At 44.6% G+C, this 20,035-nt stretch overlaps 1 protein-coding gene across 1 annotated transcript; it reads left to right on the top strand.

Annotated features, from left to right (window-relative positions):
- Window positions 1–7,470: 7,470 nt before the first annotated feature.
- Window positions 7,471–8,237, top strand: RHOH (ras homolog family member H). Its single transcript, XM_009587705.1, has one exon. The coding sequence runs from the start codon at window positions 7,493–7,495 to the stop codon at window positions 8,066–8,068; it is 576 nt and encodes a 191-aa protein (XP_009586000.1). The 5' UTR covers window positions 7,471–7,492; the 3' UTR covers window positions 8,069–8,237.
- The last annotated feature ends 11,798 nt before the right edge of the window (window positions 8,238–20,035 follow it).

The raw sequence follows: 20,035 nt of genomic DNA, 5'->3' as shown, positions 1-20,035 counted from the left end.
GGAAAGAGCCAGGCCTTCTGAAAGAGAACACAATCATTGTTGGAGGTTGTAAATAAAAGAGGACTTCACATTTTGCGAGCCAAAAAAATTTGAGGAGATTTTTAAGAGTTAAACCTGTAAAAAAAATCTACAAAAATATGTTGTAAGTGCCCTTTTGATTTGTCTCAAACTTCAAGAAAGGTGAACTGTCTTAAAAGAGGATGTGGCATGAAAAATTTGAAGTGGTTTGGGGCCCAAAGCTGCAAACATTTCCACATGTGAATAATTCTACACACACACTAGTCTCATTGAAGTCAATTACTTAAATATAATGCATTTTATAGTATCAGTCCTTCAGTTTGGCTACAACGCAGTTAGACTTGGGTGGAAATTTGCTTTTGAACTGGGAGTCCATTCTGATAGACAGAGTGACTTTTCATAGGTACATGTGATAGCGCTATAGTCAGCACGTAGCGCTTTATCCATGTTCATCTGCAAGCGTATCTGTATCCCCATCTGGACCCAAAAGTAGTTCTGTGTCAGTGGTGAATATATATATACATACAAAAACAGAGACTATGAGGGAACACAGACGGGCAGATGGCTGGCGAACTTCTGTGCTCGAACATGCGCACGTGTGACATTTGCACACCAGCTGCTCCATGTACGGCTGTATCTCTGAGAGTCAAGAAGAATTTCTTCTCTGTTTAAGAGCAGAGAAGAAAAATTATCACAAGGAAGAGTGGGAAAGGAAGGTGACATCTTGCAGAAGGGAAACACTTGGTAAGCACAAGGGCACGTGCCGCGCTTCGGGCACAACATGCTGCTCCATTTCTGCTGACTTTGGAGGATATTGGATCAGACTGAGAACGGCACATGAGCTGGTCCTCTCTGAAAGGGTTACTTTCCTACACTAGATCTACCCAAATTTTAATTTGGAGAGGATGCAACGTTTATACTGAAAATGGGTCACTTTTGAAAATGCCCTATAGTGCCATGAATACCACATAGTCCGTAATTTACAATGTCATGCCATACACATGTGGAGAAAAATGACTTCAGACTCTTGGCTTCAATTTTGAAGCAGGTACTTAGCACTGCCAGATCTCATTGACTTCTATTGAATTTAGGATCTCGGATCAATACATGAGAGTCTTACAGACTTCTTGTTAATTTTTGGAGTGGTTCTAATCATTTGTGTTCATGTTTAATTTGTAAGTAGCTGAATCAAGGAGTGATTAGTCACAGCTAAAGGGTTCTTGAAGATAAAATAAATATTTCTTTTGTCTAATTGGGTAATTAAAATGAAAGTTAAACAGTTTTTCTCAGTGACTGTAGTAAATTGAATAGATCTTTAGACATGTCATTATCCATTGCTTATATATATTCATTATAGGTACTATTACTAAAGTAATGAACTACTAATTTCTAATTTAAGGTATCTTATTATACAGCTTTATAGGTTTGTGCAGTGTGTAAGCATGTGTGTAAATATATACATTTTCTTATACAAAAAGCTTTCATCCTTTTACTAGGACTTAACATCTAATTTCGTCTTCTAAACAACATTGGTCTATATTTGTCATTATTTTATAACAAGATTTCCCAGACTCAATATGAGGGAATTTCCTTTAAATCTGATGACTTGAATTCCCTTGCTAATAATAAATTTGGCAAGATGACTGAATATTCGATGATAAATCCTTTTCTCCAGTTTCAGTTGTTAAAACTGCCAAAGAAAGAAACTGAGGTTTAAATTTTCGGGTGTTGTCTTGATCCAGAAGTGATTTTTTGCAAAGGCTCCTAAGAAAGTAGTTGTCCATTTTCTTTAAATTTCATCAATTAGAAATTTAGGAAAAAAAAATTAGTTTTGTATTTTTTCAAACAAAGCACCGAAATTTGAAAACAGGAACAGGATTTTAGTTTTGTGAATAAGGGAGTGAAAGAAAGATTTCTAAGTTGTTATGTCTGCTATTTTTTTTAACGCTGGAAGTAGATTGTTTTTGAGATGACATCCTGGCTTTGAAAATATAGGTTCATTGCATGTTGCTTGCTCTTCTAACTTTAGGATTGCAGGTATGATTGTACTTAAGGATAAAATATCCAAGCTTCTAGACATTCTCTCAATTCTTTAAAATATAAAAACACATTGAGAGATAGCCTGGCAATTAATCCATCAGTATCATAAATATACCAGACAGCTGAAGCATTCTGCCAATGAAATAACCTGCCATCTTGCTCTTGGGCCAGAGAATAAAAATGGCCCCTGTGCTAGCCTGCTCGGAAAGTGAACGAGTTGAATGCAGATTTTTTGGTGGAGTAGTTTGGGGAAAAGATGCAGCAGCCTGCAAAGGTACGGGCTGTGAGCCAGTTCTCCTTCATGGCAGTGGTACCACCACTGAATGCCACTACGGACTGAAACAGTGACACTGTCTGAGGCAGAAGGAGGCTGTTTCCTAGACTGGCGAGATCAGGGCCACTTAGTGCTATAGATCAAAATAGTCTTAAAATGAGTTTACGAACCAGGAGGCAGCTGACACAAATGTCAGAGCATCAGCTTAATGAATGCATGACAGGAAACTTTGCAGGGGGCCATTTGCTTGCAGACCAGCTGCAGTCTCCAGACAGACTACAGCTGATGTATTAGTTTAGCTTTGCTTAACTTAGCTTAGCTATGCCGCAAAGGCCTGTGCAGCAGTCTGGAGGTTTGTATCTGAATGGAGCAGATACAACTCACCCACAGAGCTGAAAACAAGGTAGCATGACTCTGGCAAGCTGGTGATCTAGCTGAGCCTCCAGACTGGATCCACAACGGCCGCCGTGCCTCCGTCATGGTGGCCAATCATCTCCCTGCTGCATCCTCTGGGTGCTGCCCCTAACCAGGCAACATCTCTGCCCTGTCTTGATTTCCTGCCAGCCCTCCTCCTCCTCCCTCTCCTTCTGCTTGCAGGAGTTGTTCTCTGGCCCCATCCGTGCCCTGCAGCGCCCACTGAACCCACGGAGGTGAAGGTGTAAAGCTGCGCGCTGTTCTGGTCAGTAAGGGTAGTCTTTGTGTCTCCTTCTTCGCCTTGAGAGCCTCTAACTAAAAGAGATGCAAGGAGAGTTTTTATGTATCTGCGGTGCAGTTAGAAGGAGCAGTGATAATTACCAACGTGACAGAGAAGAACGGTAGACACTGTTTTGCAGACCCCATCTCTGCATGAGGTGGGACTTACAGGAGTCACGTGGGCAGGCAAAGACAATGTGTGCATTCAAGCATTGCACACCAAGTGTAAGTCTCTCCAGTGGTTTTCAACTTTTTTTAATTAGTATAAATATTTTTATTTCCTCGCAACGTCAGTTCTCTTCAAGAGCTAGTGTACGCAGTGCTCAAACTGAATAATTGGCCTGCTCTTATCCTGATGTCAACAGGAACTGCACTGAGATGTAATTGTGGTAGGGACCGGATAATGGCAATAATAGATAGCATGTTAATTGCTTTAACTCTCTGAAGCATTTTGTGACTGCCTGATCTAAAAAGCCTGTTGTCTTGCCTGCGTGGTTTGTTTATGTATGAGCTAATTCCTTCCAAATCCCAGCCTACCCGAGGGTGCACTATCAATATCCAAGATAGGTTTTGAAATTAGGAGTTCCTGACTCTTTTTATTTTCCCCTATCATGAGACACTGTCCATCCCCTGCAGATGTTTAGCCATAGTGAGCCATGCTCACAACTATCTTTCATTCCTGGCATAAATGAAAATCCCATTTGGTTCAGTTGATAAACTTACCCCTTCTGACACAAGCAGTCCTGCTTTCCTTTCTTGGTAGAATTATTTCAACAAATACTAGATTAGTTTTTCATGGGATTGAATCCTCCACCTGCAAAGAGCTTGATGCTCTTGTCTCCTCTTCCCATCCCATCGCATTACGCGTTTATAACACCATTCACCTTCTCCGTATCATATTCACCTGTGATCAAGTGTGAGGCATTTACTTGCATGAGATTGCTGAGGTGCAGGATGGGCAGTACCCAGAGAGCGGCTGTTGTACGGCTTCTTGTGCTCATGTCATCAGTGAAGTCTGAGGGCTCTATAACCACACACCAGTGCCAAAGCTCTGCATTCCAAAGACAGAGGGAACAAAAATAGGAAAGCAAAGAAAATAAATGTTGCGTTAGTTACATAGACAATATGATACAGTTGAAAAAACAGTGCTCTATCTAAAACCGTGCAAGAATTTTCTTTGAGGTTAATCACAAAGTTTATTAAAGGTCACTATTCAGAATGACTGCATCAGAATTAGACATATATTCTTATACTTAATAATATTATAAAAGCTCTCACCTTATTGTTCAAATAAAATGTTCTATTATTATGAGTAATGAAAGCATAAACCAAAGTAGTGTAAAAGAAGATACATGTTTATATCTGGAATTCCAGATCCAAAATGGGCTTGATAAAGTTAGTAAAATTTGGAAAACCAAATTGTTGAGGGAAAAAAAAAAAATCTGTCAGCAGGTTAGACTCAACCAGCTGTGATCAAAAGATGTTGTGCAGTCTTTTAATGAGTGTAGCATGCTGTACTGTCGGACCAAGACTGTAGTATGTAATATGAGAGAAAGGAATCAAAGCTTTTGCAAATATTTACACAACTGGTTGTATACTGATGTGTGGAAGTGCCCAGTACTGGTCTGTCCTTCAAAAGACATTGTTTTCTGTTGATGTTTAATCTAAAGAGTTTTTCATTAATTGAGGTGAACTCACATAATTATTTTAATACACTAATACTGCTCTTACCCTTAGACTGCGCCAAGGCTATATGCATAAGTAAAAATAGATCTTGAGTATGCACGTATATATGGAGGCACATGAACTCCAAATGGCTGTGAACAAAAGCAAGATCAGGACCACTGACGGCAATCTGTCCACGGGACCAGAATATAGACCTTGTTATATACTGTTCATTTTTATTCATCAGTGGATTGTAGAACAATATAATTTGCTCTGAAAACAATTCCACACTGTGGTGGTGGAATATTTAAACAATTTGTTATTGTGTGTGTTGACTAGCGATATTCACGAGTCTTTAATATCTTTTTCAGTCTTTAATCATTTATATACATTCTTTCAAAATAGCCAACGTAATCAGACCTGGTAATCAACAAGCTGAGTAGCAGAACAATCCTTTTATCTGTCTTCCTCTGTTCTGTCATTTATGAAATAACAAAAGTCATGCTTTGGACATCCTTATTTTCCCCCACATTCAAATATACACAAAATAATGAGCCTGAAGGCATTAAGGACTACTTGTGCCAAACAAATGTTTGTTCTGAAAAGGAGACTTGGTACATGCTAACTTTCTCCTGGGAGCACACAGTTTTGTCTGAATCATATGCTACTGGCTTGTGGTGAATTGTGGTGTTTTAAAACTGTACTGCTGACACAATTTTGAAGTAGAATACCCTGAAGGAAAGATGATGATGCATTTAAGTAATTGGGCTGTGTATCCTGCATATACTTTTTGAATTTTTCATAGATGTGTTTTGTAAATGTCTTGTTTAATTCCCTTGAGAACTTGTTTGGGGAACGGAGAAGACGAGACAGTGGAGTTAGACCTACTGAACCTTTAAAAGCAAATTTCCAACTGCTGCCAACAAAACTTAAATTCACAGAGCAGCTTGTTTCCCGGCAGCTAGTAATGCCGTGAAGCGGCCTTGGCCTCGGCCTCTATCCGACTTCCTAGAAGTGAGCTGAGATGGCGAGAGCACGGCCGCGCTGGCAGAGCAGGAAGCGCCGTCTGTTGCAACAACTCCTCTAGATACCCGTAGCTCGAGTACGCATGAGGACTGCCCCGCAGGCTTGGTGCCGCCTCTATAAAGCGTGCTCCAGCCAAGCCGTTGACACAGCTTCTTTTGGCCGGGGCATCGGGTGGGAGAGGTGCCGGTGTGCCGGCAGCACGAGAGGAGGTAGGGCACTGCCTCACTACAAAATGAAAGCAGGGGAGTTGCCAGTAGCGGTTGTCAGTGCCTGTAAAATGTTCTCTCTAAGCTCATCTAGCGCTTTTTTCTTCTTTTCCTTTGCTTTTCCCATTTGTGGAGTAAGCCAAAGCTTTGAGTGTGCTAGAAATTGGGAGGTGGGGTGGTGGTGGTGGTGGTGGGGGCTCGGGTAATAAAACTGGAGAGCGTTACAGTAATGTAGAGTATATGCTTTTTGTGGCCATCATTCATTTCTGTGCAAATAACCTTAAGCTGTGACTTCTCTCTTCATGTATGAAGGAGACAGAAATATATTATTTGTGTAACATACACAGTACATTTTGAAATTATGAAAGTGATACTTTTTTAAATTACTTTTGTTGAGCAGAACTAACTTGCCTTCAGTTTTGCAGGTAGTGATTTTCATAGCATCTTGTGTGTCGCCCTGTGTGAGCAGTGAATCTTGCACACAGCTAGTGGGGAAGAGGCAAACGCTTTCAAAATAGGAAAATTTGACTGAATGCTGGCAGGAGCTTAAAAGCAATTACATACTCTGAAGAGGTACTCTCAGTTCAGTTTTACAACAGAATAAATGTCAGGGCAGCTGTATCCCCTTCAAATGAAATTGTTTGACTGGGGCAAGCGCTGGTGGTGTGGCTTCCTTTGGCTTGTGCTTCTTGCTTGCTGAAAGTGATTTGTAGGAAAAAATTTGAACTTTTTTGTATTTTTGCTGTGAATATTACATTGCTTTTGAAAACCGTTCAGGTTCATGTTGCTCAAGATTCATACCTGAAGTCTTTGCTTCCTCATTGTCACAAGTGCTTCTGTGTTACTGTTCATTATAGGATTGCTTAAATAGTCAAATCAGTTAATAAAGGGCTTTTTTCCTCTTGACTACCTCTAGAGAACATGGGTACTTTTTCAAGGGAATCTGAACTGATCAGTTAAGACAGATTCAGGATTTTGGCAGTCTTGGTGAAAGTCAGAGGCAGGAAATGTCTCACTAAAAGCAGGTTAGTAGTAGTTACACCAAAGTTAAATTGATTTTATTAATTTTTTAGACAATTGGAGGGAAAAAATAGTTGGTGTCAGTGGAGAATGGCAGAGATGATAGGACTGCTAGCCCCCGTGGAGCAGCAGGAAGGTTATTTATGTGAATGGTGCTACTGCTACACACACAGCTGGCTGGGAGGGAACAGCAGGGTTCAGCATCCTCGATGTGGGGTACTCCCCATGGCTGTCCAAAGACATGTCCAGGTGGCTTTATCTTGATGAAAAATGGTCTGTTCTCTGTGATTTATAAATGTTACATTTTTTTTTTACTCTTCCAGAAACGTCATTAGACTCACTGAAGAATTAAAACTGACAGCACCACAGAGCCGTGTGGGAGAAAAGGGGATTTTAGACTCAAGTGACACAATCAAGCTTTAAGAAGTAAAGAGATTTGAATGGTTTCTCACCAAATGGAAGTTATCTAGAGAGTCCCCAAGACCACTGCATCTCTCCATCCCACTCCTGCTGCGCCGAGACGGTGCTCTTGGCCCTGGACATTAATAAAATGCTGGATTCAATCAAGTGTGTACTGGTGGGAGACTCCGCAGTGGGGAAAACCTCTCTCTTGGTACGTTTCACCTCCGAGACTTTTCCAGATGACTACAGACCCACCGTATATGAAAATACTGGAGTGGACGTCTTCATGGATGGTGTACAGATTAGCCTAGGTCTTTGGGACACATCTGGCAGCGATGCCTTCAAAAGCATTCGCCCCCTCTCATACCAACAGGCAGATGTAGTATTAATGTGCTACTCGGTGGCAAACCACAATTCCTTTCTGAACCTGAGGAACAAATGGATCAGCGAGATCCGCAGCCATTTGCCCCGCATCCCCGTTTTGGTAGTGGCTACTCAGACTGACCAGCGCGACACAGGGCCCTACCGTTCCTCCTGCATCAGCCCGATAGACGGGAAGCGGCTCGCCCAGGACGTGCGAGCCAAGGGCTATTTGGAGTGCTCTGCCCTCAGCAACCGGGGGGTGCAGCAGGTGTTTGAGTATGCCGTGCGGACAGCAGTCAATCAAGCCAAAAGGCAGAACAGGCGGAAGCTCTTCTCCATTAACGAGTGCAAGATCTTTTGAGGACCATCAGCAGTGGGTTTGCCTGCGTTTGTTCTTTCTGTCTTCACACAAAGATACTGCAGCAGAGAGAATGGGAGGTGAATCAAAGGAGGACTCCCGACAGGACCACAGTGCAGGTGGCCCTAGTGAGACAGATGTGCACTCTACCATCTGATCTGCTCCCCCCCAACACACACAGGCACTATCTTGAAAAACGAAAGGTGTGGGTACATTTATTCACAAGCCCGTGTTTGGACTTTGCTAGCCTGGACTGGAGCGGGCCTATCCTGGAGATCTGCAGATAATAGCTGTGCTGATTTTGTTGTTGTTGTTGTTGATGATGATGATGTTCCGCAGTTGTTGGTTTATCTGCATTTATTTAATGACAAACTTCTGCCTGGATCAACCCCCACCTCTTGACATGTCTGTCCATGTGGAGTTTTTTTTACCTTAAGCACTTAGTGTATAAAATCTGTGTATTCTATTTAAAAGACTCTTGTATACATTGTTGTGAAATCCTGACAGTTTGTTTTCATATTTTGGAGATTCTTCCTCTAGCTAACCACAGAAGCAAATGGTCCTATCCATATAATAAACGGCCTGCAGGCAAGCCTAGCACTTCTTAGAGATGCCCGAGTCACTGCGTAACAGTAAACAAATCCAGTACGTCCAGCATAGGGGTCATCAAATCTTAGTGACATTTGACAGCCATCCTGTGGCTTTGAGAGATTTGTTATCTTAGTCTTGTCCCTCAGCAACATGATCAAAGATGATGGGATGAACCAGGAGGAAACTAACCTGATTCTTCCTAGACTTCACCTAACTACAACCCCAGAGGGGCTGGTTTGGAGTCAGGGCTTGTTTAGACACAGGCTGGGGTGGCAGAGACGAATCTGTGCTATCATGACCTCTGTTGTCCCTGCTGTAATCTGGAGGCAAAAGATTTCAGTCTCCAGGGATGAAAGGTATTTTTTCATGAGCACTAAAATTCTCAAAGTATTTTTAGTACACTTCTTTTCTAAACGGTGGTTTTAGTGAAACCAGTCACCTACCACAGTAAAAAATGAAGTACATGGCAATGTTGAATGTGTGTATTTAGAATCGCTAAATAACTTTTTTTTTTGAGTTTGCATACTAAGTGTAATTGCCTGGGTTGTATCAAAATAAGACTGAAACAGGCTTCGCATCCCGGGGAGCGTGGCAAGTCTAAGAGTCAAATCCTGACGTACCTACGTGGGCCAAGTTACCCTCCTGCACAAAAAGCCAGGCTGAGGAGGTGGAAACTCCAGGTGTGTAAGAGAACTCTGCTGGAAGATGGAGTGGGGTCAACACACACTGCTGCACGTTCCACGTCAGTTGTGGTGTTCCCCTCCTCCTCAGGTTACCTGTCCCTTCTGCCCTGCACCATCTCAGGTCTTGCAGATCTGTCTCATCCCAAGGTTTCTGCTGCCCATAGAGGAAATCGCCTGGGGGTTTTCTTAGTGCAGCCAGATTTTTATTGTCCCTTTCCCTGTCCTTCAGCTAGCTCAGAACTGACCTTTGAGGGGCTTATAGCACGGTGCCATAAAAGATGGCACATAGCACACTAGGATGATTCTCTCTCCACATGGATCCTGAGAGAATGACCTGTGCCTGTTTTGACTGAGCCCCGACTCATGTGTTTCAACAGGAGGGGATGCAGTAGCTTGTCTAATTCAAATCCAAGGTGGGACTTTAGGAGTTACCCTACTAAGCAAATAAGCTATAGCTCAGATCTTATCTACCTATCGCTTGTTCTTGAAAAATCAGTTGCGTGCTCTTCTTCATGCTCTGTTCTACATCTGAGCTTCTCTATAAAGAGAAATTCTAAATTAAATCAGTCCCCTCCTATGAATTTCAGAGATGGTCTCACTTGTCATGTAGGTGAGCAAGTATTTGCATTGTGGGCTCCTGGAATAGCAATGGTGCGCAAGACACTTGATGCCAGCTCCCAGGCTGGTGAATATTTACCACTCATCAACCTTCTTGTAAGGGAAGCTTCTGGCCATAAAAACGTACTGGTCTCATGTGAGGTTTTCATATCAGCTTTAAATCTTTACAAGCTTCTGTACCTGAGCACACAAGATGAGGGCTCCCATCACCGCCCATTTTTGTGTAATCTTCTCTTTCCTAGTTCTCTTTCTTTTTAGGTGTTGATTGCAAATCCTTTGCCCCCTGAAACACTAAAACTGACATGTTTGTAAAAGAACCTGAACGGCATGATACTTACGCAGAGTTACACAAGCGGCTAGGTATTTGTGGTCCTCAGTCAAAAACCTTTTGGCTTTTGGAAGAAATACGTTTCTACATCTCAACTCTTGCAATGCCTCTTCACTAAAAGTTTTGGTTTTTTGTAACCCTAATTTAAAAGTAGCCATTGTTACTGTATGTACATTAAAGATCACATGCAAATTGTCACATCGTGAATCTTCAAATCTGTTACAATTGTGGATGTCGTTGTTATGGTCCCCACTCCACTAACGGATTTAGTACCTGGTTTCATCAACCTTTTTTAAGACATATTTTTGCCAGCATGTTCTCTTAAATGGTCTTTTTTGTCTGTGGGTTAAGCTTTGTTTACAGCGCTTCATGCTGCTGTTTTTCTGTGTCGAAGAACAGTAACTGCTAGACCAGGATGCTGTGTTGTGGTATCTGCCGTGGGATGCTGGATTCAGGGACCAGAAGGCTCCAGAGAGTTGTTTTATCAGACAAAGCTAAATGAAGATGTGCTCCAGAATCACTTCATAACTGAAAATCCCATCTTACCCGTATTTGCTTCACAAGATTTATGGTGTATTGAAGGTTTGCTTGCAATTCAGTGAAGCAAAGTGGATAAGCTTCGCTGAGACGCCTGAGCTGACGATATGGGATGCACAGGGAATTTAGGGGTGGCTTGATACACTCTTGATTGTGCATCCTAGAACCAGTGCAAGGTGTGAGGCCACTGAAAGCTGGCTGATTTTTAAAATCAAATTGGAGAGAGGATAAAGTAACAGGAGGGTTTTGGTTTGGTGCTATGTGAAAAAAACAGTTCCAATTTTCACAGCCTGGTTATTTTCAGACTCTCAAAGCTAAAAGGCACTTTTCACTGGGAACAAGCTGTGAAGCACATTATTTTTGTGTCTGTAATTATGCAGCTTTCCCTGAGCTATAGAACTGATGTGCTCAAAAAGTGTGGCAACTCGAATGCAGAGAGTGAAATGTGGACATCGCAGAACCCAGCAGAAGATTCGAACGGCTTATCAGGGTGGGGCTTGCACAACTGCAGCCGTGCTGCACGCGGCGAGGAACTGCTGAGGCCTCCCGTGAAACCCTGCCGGGGTGGTTTTGCCAGTGTTACTTGGGCGACAGGGTCCCTGGGTAAAAATCTGGGCTTTAATATTCAAAAAACATTCAAACGGCAGCCAGGCAACATGTTAAGTTTCAACTTCTTTTGCTCTGAAAAACGGCAGGTTGGGGGAGCCCAAAACAATGTGCAGGTTCGCCTCAGTCGGGTCGAGTTGTTCAGGTAAGGGAAGAGACCTTGCCCAAATGTTCCCTTTCTATTTTCTCAGACCGATCCCTTTCAATTTGTTACTCCGTTGCTAATTTTACTTTCGCTTGCTGTTAAAATAAGTTAAAAGTTTTTAGAAAAAAAAAAAAGAGAAAATACTTGTAACTTAAAATGAGAACAGCAATAGCACTGCTATTTTCATCAGTGTCTGACTTCTCATTTTGACAGAAAAAGTCATTTTGGGTCACTAATTGTTTTACTGAATTCTGCAAGTTGGATAAAAAGTTGAATAGATATGCAATTGTGATTTAAATCAGAAACTACTCTTTTAGCAGACAAAAAGAAGCATTTTCCTTTAGTAATTTGCAAAATGTGGTAAGTACATGTTACATTATTTTAAATACAGATTTCCCAGCCTTTTTATACTTACTTGGTCTGTAGCATACAATATAAATATTTTCTAAGGATAAATAATAAAAATATGTTTCAAATCTTCCGCCCTGATTTTTCATACGGGAAGTTATTCAAGCTTGTTAGATATAATTGATACTGTTTTGCCTGATATCTGCAATTAACAGTTTGCAAATATTTGTGTAATGTTTGCGGGTACTGTGCAACTGCTAAGGTGTCTGAACAGATACTAGCTAAAGCTTGTATTGGTAAAGAAAATGCATTTAAAGCAGTCTTTTTATACATGGCACCACAATGAAATATATCACCACAGGGATCAGACACAAAGAAAAAAGAAATGTCAGCACTCTGACATCTCAGCCTTTCCTATTGCATTCGAGTGAATATAGCCATTAAAATAATCTCAAATAAATGGGGCAATTCATGTCTCTTAGCACTTTCTCCTAATGCCTCTGCTACACAGGGCTCAGGTTAATATAGAAAGAATAAAAAGCTTCATTTCAGACCATGATAACAGCTTGTCCGTTCTTGCCTTTGTGAGCAAGTTAACTACCTTGACTTAATTAAAAGTCAGTTCAGCCTCTGAAAAAAGCCAGATATGAGCACAATCGGGTTAGCCAAACTCCCTTGTTAGAAACGACAGTAATGAACTTTTGTCTCTGGACGTGAGGAAACACACTTTATGTCTCAGAGATTTCCTTCACAGCTGTAAGAGCAAAAAATCCTGAGCAGCTATGACTGTGTACCTGTCCTAGCTGACCTGCTCGCCCTTCACGTCGTGCTCCGAGCGGCCAGGTGTTGAAAACGAAATTCAGGGAGAAAACAACCTTTGTGCATACCTAGATGTTTATATTGCTGTAACTGCTTAACTATAGCTATGGTGGTCTTTCCCCTGCCCTGGACCTCTCGCTCCATTGCGGCGTGACCGCGCAGCTGCTGTGTGCCAGCATGGTCCGTGTTGCTCGGGAGCCAGAGGGAGAGCATCGCCCTGCCCACGCAGCCCGAGGGAGACGGGTTTTAAGCTGGACAGAAGCGATGCTCCTCAGGGATCCCCCTTAGCAGGCATCACAGGCAACTGCCCTATTCTGCAAACAGAGCTGGCCCTGCTGTCACCTGCAGGTGCTCTTGCAGTAGCAGATTTATTTCGTGTGCCATTTCTAAAATCAGTGTTTCTCTAAGTTATTACCCAGGCCGGGTTTCTGCAGGCGCTGTCATGCTGGCTGCACGGACTGGAGGGTGCGTCTCAGCTGGGCTCCAGCCGCTGCGTTTCGAGGGGGTGCTCAAAGCACTGAGCCAAAACCTGTGGCACATCCCTTCCTGAGTGCGGGGAGCCGGCCTCCAGCCTTGCAGGCATCAGCTGCAAGAGCCCTGAATTAGTTATTAGCAAACAAAATAACAGCTATTGCTGCCTTTCTGGTTTTGAAGAAGTGAATGAGCAACATGCCTGTCTCAGATCTTTCACAAGTGCCCTACACAGGGCTGGCCGGGGGGATTTCTGTCATTACTCCTCTCACCTTGGGCAGCCGTCGGTATGATTCATGCAGGGGCGGAGTAGAAGGGCACAGGCCTGTGTGTGGCGGTGGCTGCTTCTATCTCTGGAAAAGAGGAAGGAAACGACGACTGGTGCCTCCGCACGGCGTGAGTGCTCGCTCGCCCATGTCTGCAGCGTTTCCAAGAAGCCTTCTGTGGGCGCCGGCTCCCACGGGCACCCCAGCAGCTCCCGGCCGCGTCTCGGAAGATGCGAGCCGACCCGGGGTGGCTTTTGCACCGAGACCCAGATGCCTCTCCCCACCCCCTGGGCTGCCTTCCCAAAAGGCTCCGTTGCTGTTCAGGTGCCACAAAAAGGTGAGATTTTCAAAAGAGCAGGCTTTGCTTTGAAAATCAAGATGCCTTGCAAATGCCGACTGCCCTGGAGGTGGTTGAGTGTGTCCGCTAGCCACAGGCAGGGCCACGGTAGCCAAAGGCAGGGAGCCAGCCCCAGCGTGCAAGGGAAGAGACCCAGGATACTCCTCAACTCGGTAGATGAATTAATTATGTAGAAGCAACTGGAGGGAGACTTATGTGTCTTATATGCCACATCTCTGGTAACACATAAGCAACTGCTGAATTTTCTCTTTCTCAGAAAACTCTGTTCTTTCTAGATACAAAATTCTAAGTGACTTTCTGGCTATTACCTTGACTAAACACTTGCATTTATCTGCTACCGTGACACCAGGTCTGCTGCTTAAAAGCCAGTGTCAGCACCATCCTGCTGTGAACGACGCAGTGTTCAGCACAGCACGCACCCGAGTAGGGGTTAAAGGTCACAAGGTTTCATAAGAGACTGGTTTAGGACTTCTAATGGATCTTGGACATTAAAATATATACATATATTTTAAATTATTATGTAGTATGTGGAATTTGTGCTGGTATCTGGTCTGTCATAAAGTTATTGACCAACTAAACCAGAGCTGCAGCCTTGGCTCACGATTAGGGCATTGGCTTAGACAAAGAACGTGGCTGTTTAATCCCTCTCCCACCATGCAGAGCTTGGCCAAAGCCAGGTCAGGTCAATGGGGAGCTTTTAAATTTAACCAGGCTCCGGACCGGGCCTGCGTAAGCCTGCCTGATCGTGGTGCTGGTGGGTACTTCTGAGTTTGCCACGTCCTAGCTCCCCTTCTGAGAAATGTTTCTGCTGATGGGTTTGGCCTGCAGAGTTTGCTCTGAATGGATTTGTAACACAATTTTATGGGATTAGGGCTTTCCAGCGTTTCAGTTCACTGCAGGCGTAGGGAGTAGGTAAGCATAAGGGACAGAAAGAGAAGGGACAATATACAACGACGCATTAATTACTTTGCTATTTTAACAGACCATAACCATGACTATCAACATAATGCCCTTTTTAATTGTAGAAAACACGGGTATGAGCTGAGCTAACATCTGATTCATCAGTGACGTGTTTAGAAATCAAATTCTCCCTGAGGGAGTTATGCTGAGTGCTGGGAGGGTAAAGCAGAGGGAAGGTCCCTCCATACTTACCCCTACCTGCTCTTTCTGGAGCATGCTCTTGCATTCCCTGTAGTGACTGGACTCTGGGCTGGACTGATCTCGATGTGTGCAATAGGGACATTCTTACAGTAAGGACTTAGTGCCCAATCGACAGGTCTCACTGAAATTTCGTTACCTTGAAAATGTTCCCGTTTCTTGTACGGGTGAACAGGAGGGACTGAACACAACCTAAGCAAGAATTTAGGTTTAGCACGACGGAGGAGAGTAGCCGTGAGGTGAGCGGCTATGGTCTTTTCACCCTTAGAATTTCACCCTTCCATGATAAAATACTGGGGAGAAATTACCGCTGTTCCCCAAATTGTTCTTTTGTGATGGGAAAGATTTTTTTTGCTGCAGTGGGAACAGTCAGGGGTATCCATAGGGAGTGTCAGGCTTCCGATGCAGTACAAGACATAACTCAAGGAGATTAACTCAAGGAGAGGAGCTTCAGACTCCACTTCACGTCCTCCACAACTTTCCACCTGGCTGCCAAGAAAACTGATGCACTGCCCTTGCTCTGGAGCATCCTCAAGTTTTTGGCTCTCTAATGTGCAGGGCCATAGCTTTGCTATTTTTCCCTGACTATCCAGAGGCATTTAAAGAAAATGAGGCATCTTTACCCAAGAAATTCCCCTCCCGCTTTCATAGCTGACACGTGTTTATGACTTCCACTGCTGAGATGTCACAATTTAACTTTTAATTTACAGATGAAAGAAATCCTATGAGCCTTGCCTAGCAAAAAGAAGATTAGTTGGGAAGTTGCTTTTCCCCCCTGAGAATAGCTAGTTCTGGTGGACTCGATCTTTGACATAGGTGTCAGCCAACGCTGGTGGAGTTAACTCTCTGTGAAACTGCACAGCAGAGACTGGAGGGTATCACTGCATTGCCTATTAAATACATGAGTGATACGGCTTTAAGCAGAGACTACAAACAGCATATGAAAACAGAGATGGGTTCTGGAAAGATCTAAGGCAGAAGGGGTTGGTTAACTGGGTTCCGGAAAAGAGACTTTTCTGATTGGGATCTGGGACAAATCGCTCAGGGATGCTATTGAACTATCCAGAATTAACAGGGCATTCGCCGAGCAGAGAAGCTTAGATGTCTGCAGGGCAGTGCTCTGACATTGTGCATATGACAAAAGAACCAAAACAGTGGACAAACTGAAACCTGAGGCAGGGTGGCTTGAAAAAACCCTACCTTTAACTCCACAAAATCAGTTTGCCGAGCTGCGTGTGCTGTGATGAACAAGAGAAGCTACGAGTGTGCCAGGCATGAGGAGTGAGATGCAGAAGCAGCAGCGGACCACATCATGTCACAGAGTCTGCAAGCACTGGGAGAAGACACCCCGGGCAGGAAGAGAACACAAAAGCCTGGGAGCTCAGAGGTGCTCTTCACAAGAGCAATGGACAAAGCTGCAGCAGGAGATGGGCAGAGTCAGCATGAATGTGAATGGAAATTACATTCATTTCTGTACAGGGGAGAGGTATGTAAGCAACTGCGGTGCTAAGGATAATTATGTAACACCTAAAAGAATTCCTGGGCCATAGAAAAAAAGCTGTGCCAGGATCTCCGAGGACTTGCAGGTATATGAAAAGATAGGGAAATAAAAGCTTTGATTGGACCTGGGGCTCCCAAAGCTGCTACCGCTTTGTGAAGGTGTTGATGTGCTTTTCTGGTGGGAAACACGGACAACGGGGACCCTGAAGCGCAGGCCCGTGCTCGTGTTGCCCTGGCAGGTACATATTACAGAGAACGAGCCACACTTTCTCTGAAGCCCAAAGGGAAGGAGGCGATGAATCAGCCATTTTGCTGAAAAGGTCTCCGAGAACCAGCAGCCTGAGAAAGCTGAGCCACAACTGAAACAAAAGAGAGGAGCCATGTCGATATCCAGGGTGGCAGCGATGGGCTCGCAAGGCCATGCAGACATCCCACGGGCTGTGGCAGGACCATGTCTGATGACAAGGCTGAGTCTAACTCTTACCATTCCCTGGCTTGGCTGGGATGGGCATGAGAGATGTAGGAGACTGGCCTCTGAGGGACATCCGTAGCCCACGTGGGCAGTAGCATGCAGAGGTACCTGAGCTAAAGCCACTAGTCCCTGAAGCGGGAAGTGTGTGCCTGTGTTGATGTGGCACTAAGAGATGGGTTCACCACAACGCCAGGTCCCACTTTGACCTGGGTTTAACAGGGTGCAATGCGCTTCAGGACTGGCTGCAAGACACTGAGAGTGGTTGGAGCACCAGAATTTGCAAGAGAAGCTTGCCAGGATAATACAGCAATCGGGAGCAAGAGGTGCAAAAAGAATTAAACTAAAATAATGACAAGTTCATTGTGTGCCTCCAATGTGTGCACAGCTTTACATGACAGCAAGCAGATGTGAGAGACTTTGCATCCCTGCAAGCATCTCGTGATGTGGTGCTCCCAGTGGGATGTCAGTGAAGGAGCCACAGCTGGAGCAGGCAGTGACCGTGATGGACTGAGGTCTGCTCCTCCTTGATCTCACAAATACTGCACAGGACACAGAGGGCAAACAGGAGACAGAATCAGAGTCAACCAGGGTCAGACTCAAGTCTGCAAAAATAGGTTTTCTGTCGGTACTTCTTATGGACGTTCACTGGCCATATAGAAGTAATTGAAGGGATCTGGTAATGGCTTCAGAAGATCAGCTAGGTAGGTAGGACTGCCACTTATGGGGGGTCGTGCAGGGACTCCGTTTTTCTCCGTGGACTGAGGATCAGGGGTCGAGGCCAGGGCCAAGGCCAGGTCCAGACCTGTTTGAACTCATCAAAGAGGCAGGAGATGTGGGAAGTACAGTTGTCATGTGCCTCATCAGACCAACTGGAGGTGTAAACATCCATGGTATTTGACAATGCAGTCATACTTATGCTTCCCTGTGAGGAACTGAGCTTGGCCAAGGGAGCCAGCCTGTAGGAGCATGCTTCCCGTTGACCATGTCAAATGCTTGGGAAGCAAAACTCCCCTGTGAATTCCTCCGCATCCATCTTCTAAAGGTTGTTTGGGACAAGACTCGCAGGAATGGAAATGTCACTTCCTGATGTGGTGACCACATTCTCAGGTTTGAACCCATTGGCAACACAGTGAAGGAATTAGGGGCTGCCAGATGTCAAAAGAGCAATGTGTCTCTCACGTTGTTCCCTATCTGGCCAGTTTAGCACAGCAGATTCCCATCTTTTTCAGTCCAGAGGCCTCCACTGTTGATCTTCCCACATGTGCAGTACGACCCTTGCAAAACCATTTTCTTTCCACAGGCTGAGTGCATACATGTAACAGGTCACTGAGAAGCAGGTCTGCATCTTGTGCCTCCTCCCAGCGTCATCCCAGGTCAATGAGAAAGCTCCCTCTCGATGTAGCGAATGTTGATCAAGCCGCAAAACCACTTGAATGACTGTGGCAGAGATTCTGCTTGGATATAGCAAGGCAAATCCCCTAAGACAAATATAAACCCAAACATTTCTACAGTGCAAAGGGGGTTGGGGTCACAGAATGACAAATATTGGCAAGCCGAGGGATGGAGATGATGCAGTCTGCAAGAGCTGGCACCAGCTGGATTTTGTGATCACTGCCCCATACGCTTTGTGGGTAAGTGCGAACGCTGCCAGTTCTGCAATGAGAATTCAGTCACGTACCTGTGCTTCAGTTAGCTCAAGTCTGAGTCAATCACTGAATGATCCAACAAAGCACAGATTTAGCATTAATGGTCACAACATTAAGCCCATGGCACAAACAGTAATCATCCTTTTTCTTTCTTTCTCTGAAGTGTTCAGAGTCCATTTGTTTAGCAAACTGTTTTTACAGGACCACAAACCTGCCCTGAGTTTCAAATTCATGGAGAGCTTACACTTATTGCAAGGAATAATTTACAGGTTTGAGGAGTATATGGTTACAGTTATAGTATATAGTTAAGGGAACTTAGTTCAAACGTGTAAAATACAGCTTACTGGGATGGTCTGCACACCTGCAGATGGGAACATCTGAAGAGCAGTTTAGGTTCAAAGCTGTGCTAGACCACTTGATCAAAAAGTAGTGAAGAGCCGTAACAGCAGCAGTGGTGGAGACTCTAACAATGAGAGGAACGTAAGGATGTGGTTTGCTCTCAAGAAGGTCTTGAAAGAAGGTAGGAGGGGGGAGGAGGAGAGAGAGGTGGGCTGCTGTAAGTAGAACGGTAGGAGCTCAAGCATAGTGAAAGGAAATAGCTGAGGCTGTAAAAAGTGAAAAAGGTTACTGAGAACTGAAGAAATCGGAGAAGAGACAATGTGGTTGAAGGGAGCTTCTCCTCAGCTCTGCACTTCTGTTTTCAAAAGCTGTTCACTCGGTGTGGTTTGCAGCACAAGAGGGTACTTGGACAATTTACTCTGATTCTTCTGCCGGCAGAAGAGCAACAAACGTGACATCCCAAACTAGGAGTTCATTGATCAAAGGGCAACATGAGGAATGACCTGCATTTGCTGGACAAATCGAAGGGCTCTCCTGCCGGGTCAGCCTCTGCCACGCAGGAAAGCGTGGAAGGGTGGCTAAGGCCACCCCCAACCCAGCGCTTTCAAGCAGAGTTAGAGGCAAAGCCTAATACACTCCCTTAAAAAAGCAAATTCCCTTTGTACCTGTTCGGCAGCAGGTTGTGACACTCATGCGTGGCCCCACACTCGCCTCCCCAGTGCCTGCTCCTCTCCCAAACCCTGCCTGGGGCTCAGGACCTGTGTCCCCAGCTCAGGGGACTGTGGCACAGGGGATGGGAAGGCTGTCCCTCGGCCAGCGCAGCTCTGCCCAGAGCCAGGAGCTTGGTCCTGCACCCATGGGAAGAAATCTGAGCTCAGGAGTGAGTGGGGTGGCTATTTCGGAGGTGCTGGGGCCAGGGGCACCGTGGAAAGAGGACAGAGCATCTGTGAATGCCCTGGGGTGCAGGGAGGCACCAGATCTGTGACACCCAGTGACACCAAGTGGTAGCAGCCAGGGTGCAACAGTGTTTGTGGCTCTGAAACCTAGGGCTGATATTTTCCTCGTTGCTCGGTGTCTGCATGCTT

Source organism: Fulmarus glacialis, unplaced genomic scaffold (assembly GCF_000690835.1).
Source record: "Fulmarus glacialis isolate BGI_N327 unplaced genomic scaffold, ASM69083v1 scaffold33270, whole genome shotgun sequence".
Classification (NCBI taxonomy): domain Eukaryota; kingdom Metazoa; phylum Chordata; class Aves; order Procellariiformes; family Procellariidae; genus Fulmarus; species Fulmarus glacialis.
This window is presented reverse-complemented; position numbering and strand designations above follow the sequence as displayed.

Bases quoted from the DNA above. Each gene is read 5' to 3' on its own strand.
- RHOH (XM_009587705.1), top strand. From the start codon at position 7,493: ATGCTGGATTCAATCAAGTGTGTACTGGTGGGAGACTCCGCAGTGGGG.